General features: G+C 37.4%; 1 protein-coding gene across 1 annotated transcript in view; it reads left to right on the top strand.

Annotated features, from left to right (window-relative positions):
• The window catches only part of LOC109486021 (zinc finger protein 135-like), a 12571-nt gene extending 9410 nt beyond the window's left edge, over nucleotides 1–3161 (top strand). The window contains exons 12-14 of the mRNA XM_019789715.1: nucleotides 683–852; nucleotides 1472–1663; nucleotides 1930–3161. Of these exons, the coding sequence (XP_019645274.1) occupies nucleotides 683–852; nucleotides 1472–1663; nucleotides 1930–2085 (518 nt within the window). The 3' untranslated portion in view covers nucleotides 2086–3161. The remainder of the gene's footprint in view (nucleotides 1–682; nucleotides 853–1471; nucleotides 1664–1929) is intronic.
• Nucleotides 3162–5905: the final 2744 nt, after the last annotated feature.

Raw genomic sequence — 5905 nt, 5'->3', positions numbered from 1 at the left:
GTAGACATGTTTGGACAGATGCAGTGGTCTTGAACTGAATTTTTCTATCCTTATTTCTGACCCTTTTTCATCCTTGCCTAAAAGTTCACATTTCAATACATTGAAATACTGGGAAATTTGGTATTTCAGGCAGTGTTAGCGGAAATTATTGTGTATATCACATCAAAAGTGTACAGAAATACCTGCACAGTTTCGATTTTACCTGCACTAAGGTGCATATGCAGGTAGTATTTCCAGCCCTGCTTTTACTACCTTGGGTTTAGAAGCAGTAAGAACTACCCGTTATTTTGTGTAGTTTTGTGTTATCTCACTAACTATAACATTGTTCATTATATGTTTGTAACAGGTTGAGTCAGCAGATCCTTGCTTGTCTGTTTTTGGTCATGTCATGTGAAAATTGTATCTAAAATCAACCTACATTGTATGAAAAGTGTTGAAGATTTGGACCAAAATGATAAAGATCTGCTTAACTCAACCTTAATATTCACTACTCCATTTATATATATAATAGTACTAATCTGGTGCACTTTGCAATGATTTGGATTAACCATGGTTGGAGTTAGAGTTATTGGTAACTATAGATGTATCTAGACACTGGAATTTCAGAATGTGATCCATGGGGAGATTTAAAATGTCAACTGTATGAGATACAAAATACATGTAGGTACTTTTATATAACTTGTGTTGTTTATTGGTACAGGGGACTTTCCCTACCATTGTCCTCTGTGTGGGAAGGGCTACACTCGATCAGACAAGCTGAAGGACCATGTCAAACAACACGAGAAGGGTCGGGTCACCACAGTTTCCCGCACGCGCAAGCCGCGCACGCAACCGCCCGCAGTCGCCAAGCAGGTACAATACAATAGACTTCACGAGAAGGCTGTCTGTTGTGCCAGTATTGACTGGTGTTCTTGTGTGTTGTGATCTAGAAAACTTAAGATGTTATGAATGGATTTGTGGTTTTGATTATAAAGAAACTGGTCTTTATTTCACACACATTGAAATAAAACTTCGTAGCCCAAGGCAGGGCTAAATTGCAGTTGACTGTACACTTGCCGTAATAGTTACAGTGAGTTAAAAGACACAGAAAAAAGTCACACACTGTGTCGGTTGTTCACAATGCATTCAATGTATTTGTATCTCTTGTGGGTTTACGTACAGAAGTGATTGTTCATGGTTCAATTATCCCGTTGAATGTGACAGTGGTCGTTCAAAATCTGATCCGTGTGTACCCTTTGTGTTGGAATTAAGTTAAGCATCGTTCACTCACTCACCTCTGGTTGAGGTTCTCTAGTTGTTCCCCATCTTCTGAGGGTAAGACCGTAACTAAGACGTACTTGCACACTGATGCTGAGGCTGGATAGCAGCCTGCCATTTGCCTCTATCCTGTGGGTTGATGTTATGTAGGTTTGGGTGGTGGGAGTCCTCACTAATGTACAAAGTAAACATGTTATTTTGCCCCCGTCCCCAGGAGCAGGACATGGCTCAGCAATGGCAGCAGGCGTTACAGGAGGCGGAGTCAGCGTCCGCGCAGCTCTCCAGAACCATCGACGTCCACGAGCTCCAGTCGCTCGGCGTACAGACGGAACACATCGTCCGGCCGGCGCCTGTACAGCCCACACAGGTCGCCGTGTCCACCTACCCGGGAAACTTTGTACCACAGGTCTGCAAAATTATCTCTTATCAATTCAAAACAAATCTTTTAGGACAAGCATAACTAAAATGAGAATCAGTTCACACGGCCTGGAGCTAGAAAAGGGCAGACACCATACACCAGCCAATAGATTAGTTTTAGTATCATTATGGATTAGCTCTGTTAAAATTGTATTTTAGTATAGTTCATGTATCTACCCTTGTTGTTTCTTCTTTGCCGTACATTGTATTAGTTACAGTTGTTGAGCAATAAAGTTGATTTGATTTTTCCCACAGATGATCCCGCAGCTCATGTTTAACCCGTCTGCGGACGAGCGTATCCACATCACGGCGGAGGAGGCCCAGAGGCTGCACATCCCCGTCTCCGTGTCGGTCGCAGCGGACGACAGGATGCACATGCCGGCGGAAAGTGTGGAGAGGTTACCCATGTAAAACTAGAGCTTTCCAGGGATCTGTTATATGTGAAGGATTCAACACATAACGAAGCAGTTCAGCTAGAGTAGCTTTCAGATGGCATCCGGCATCAGCATGTCAACAGAAAGTACTGCGCCTGCACGAAACCCTGATTTTTCACGGTTTTCTTCAAATTTTGGGTCAATGTTGCATCGGAATTTTGCCTGTTGCAAATGAAATCTTTTCTGACTTAGCATTTCAACATTACAGACGGAATGTTAACCTAATATACAAGAATATGACCTTATATGAGACATTCTGCTGAAGTGCTATGTACAATACATTATGGGTTTCACGCAGGCGCAGTACGTTCTGCTAACGTGCTTCGTAGATGGGAGGGGGGCTTCTCTGGTGAGCTCATGTTAATCACAGGCCATGTTATGAACTCATGTATACCAAATTTGTTAGTCATGAGAAGAAAATATGTTTTGAAGCAAGCTAGTAGACAGGAATGATTTTTTTCTGTTCTTCATTTTTTTCTCTGTGACTGGAAGGTACAGATTTTTAACATTATCTAGGTTATGTCCAGTTAACTTCTTGTGATCATGGCACCAACTGATGTGGAAATCCATTTACCAGTATATTATAATCCTGTACAGTTATATTTAGTATATTTGATGTACCAGGACTGCTTTAGTCTATGCTAGCTTGTTATCAATTGGGAACAATAACTAATTTAGACTAGACTAACATTACCTGAGTCTTATACATACCATATGTTGCCACTTGTTGTTACCAAGAGGATTTCATTCCTGAGTTCTAGTCACCAAGAAACAAAAAGCTATTTATGTGTTAGACACACAAGTGGTCATTTATTAACTTACAGAGCTGGACTTGCAATATTCCATGAGCTTGCTTCACTTTCTTAATGTGAAAGATGTTTTTTCAGAAGTTAGATTGTTAGAATATAGATTTTTGGAGGATCTTGACCAAGTATTCTTGTACATATGTTATTAATGACATAAGTAGGTGTGTAGATATTACATGTAACACCTAGCTGAAGTGCCAGTAAATGTAACACTGTTGTTGATTGGAAGAAAAATATTTTGCAATTATCATAAGTGTAAAAGCTTTTCTGATTGGTGCATTCCTTTACAGATGTATGTAGTAGTTCAAGCTAAAGGCCAAACAAGCTTGATATAAAGGATTAAAAAATATGATACACTGAAAAAAATTAAATGTCATTGATTGGATGAAAAATATTTTGCAATCATAGCAAATGTAAAAGCATCTCTGATTACAGTTACTGTAGTTTTTCAAGTCAAAGGCCATACAAGCGTGATTCAATAGCTAGCATTGTTTGATGAGATAAAATGAATTGCTCCCTTTGTAAATTGGCACACAAGCACACTTTTCCCCAGTTCCATGACAATAATGAAGGTATACGAACAACATACAAAATAGTGTCGGCCATTTTTTACTCATTGCATTTGCCACAAGGATGGCTGCTGAAAGAGTTCTGACGTCACGAAGAAACACTGTAGGATCATGTCTGCATTGTCTAAATGCTAAGGGCAAATATGTATTAACCCTCTCTCTGCTGATTGTCTCTTCTGATTCATGTAGTTGGTACATAAATGTACCCATGACAGAAAGATGGTTATGGTGATGATTGATGTTCAAGAAGAAAGTGCCTGATAGAATGTTTTCTGTATGTGCTACAATTCCAATGTTACATGCCAGGTACGTGTATGTAATAATATTACATGATACAAACTGGTGTGTTATGTCTAGGGGCGGTTATACCGGCTCTACCGATACAGATACAGATGATACATCATAATCTACATACATGGAACTATAACCTGCTTTGTAACTGTGCACTTTTAATCAACTTGTAGCTTTTCGTAGATTATGATGAATTTTGAACTGTATAACTCAATTCTGACTTCTAGGCATTAAAGTTTTGTACATACAGTATGACATATGTCTATAATTCGTAGAAAAACATATAACAAACATATTACAGTGTATAACTTTTTATCATTGATTCTGCAAAGCTGCCAGGGAGTCAAAAGCTAAGCAGTTCTTTGATGGACCTACCCACATACCAAATTTCATTACTGAATCCACCCACATCATCCTGAGTTGTGCTTACACATACTTTCAAATGCAAACACAACCTAGGTGAAGGTAAGAAATGTGAAATGGAACATCTGGTATCTTGCCCCTTTTTTATTCCACAGAGTAACTCTAATCCAAACTGGAAATACAGCAGTGACGAGGTGTGCGACGTAAAAATGCACAAGTTGAAAGATCTACATAGGGAAAGGACAAAACTGTTCATGCAATATGACAAACATCAACACATATGAATTCAGGGAACTATATAGATTTACATAAAAGACTAGGGGACAAATACTACAGTGAATACCATGTAAATAGAAATATATGTTTCAACATAAACATAAAAAGAACCAATTTCCACAACTACATCTAATATTGGTATGAGCCTACATAAAGTGTCATATCGTCTGATACTGCATACACATTCATTTTAGCTCACACACATACCACAAAAGATGAGTAAATATGTTGCTCTTCAAATAAATCCTGAAATTGTGTCACAAAATGGCATCTACTTAATATTAATGTAAACATACAAGCTTCTTCACTGCATTCTCAAGCTAGACTTTTGGTCTTCTGAGGATGTTTTTAAGTTTGTATGACTTTATAATATTACATTCATTGGATTACATTCACAAATGTTCATGGAAGACTTTCCTTCTTGCAATATACTGCCACAATGTTTTCTATCATTCTATACAATAATTCTCCAGCTATCAAGTGTTTGCATTAATTTGATGTGATAAGGCACTCACTTTGTAGATTCAGTGTAGTTTGATATTTAGTTCTTTAGTTCAAAACAGTGTACACAAACATGCAGTTAAAATACAACAAGACCAAAAGAACCCTTTGGTACACATTGGTATTAGTAACATGAACATTAACATCGTGTGTTCTCACACACTCATTTCTTCTTTAATTTGGTCCCATACCTTAGATAAACTGAAATTGTCTTAACTCATGCTACAAATTCATTAAGAATATACATTATTTACTATTATATATAAAATTTTACATTGGTGACCTCCCCACCATGAATTCATGACACTGCAAATGTCTCCCTTAAATGACTACTGTGCTACAGAATTGAACCACAAACACAAAATGCCAGAAAAAAACTCAATTTTTCTCCCACAACAAAAGAAAACCACCCTTACCTTAAAGTAAATGAATTTAAATTCTTGCTTTGCTATTCTCTAAAATTAATACATAAGTATACATGTATGTTCATCCATGTATATTAACATCTTGCAACTAACAATATCTCAACAAGTACAAGTAAACTGTCAATGAAAGGCCTGATAAACTTTTGTTACAAGGCAGTCTTTAGAGAAATATTTTTCTCTTCAACATTTTCCTACAAACATCTTCCTATTGTAACATATGCTAGATAAATCTACATACATGTGTACATGTAACTTCAGATATACATTTTGCAACCCGTCAAAAAAGTTATCAATTCACTAGCAAACACCCAGAACCTACTACATATGTTTGTATGTTACTTTCAGTATACAATTTACATTACTAAATCTACTTAAAATGACCTAAACTTGCATGGAGACTGTTGAAGCACATGGCATACCACCAACGTTTTCAGTCACTCATTCATTAATAGTGTCATCAAAATCTCATAATTAATATCTAGAATTGCCTCAACCTTACAGCCAAGAACATGTACATATTAGGAAAGAATACTTAGGTTTAATACTTTTACACCCCCCCCCCCCCA

This window comes from Branchiostoma belcheri, unplaced genomic scaffold (genome assembly GCF_001625305.1).
Source record: "Branchiostoma belcheri isolate BF01 breed outbred unplaced genomic scaffold, Haploidv18h27 scaffold8, whole genome shotgun sequence".
NCBI classification, from domain to species: domain Eukaryota; kingdom Metazoa; phylum Chordata; class Leptocardii; order Amphioxiformes; family Branchiostomatidae; genus Branchiostoma; species Branchiostoma belcheri.
The sequence above is the reverse complement of the archived record's forward strand: the minus strand, read 5'-3'. Positions and strand labels throughout refer to the sequence as shown.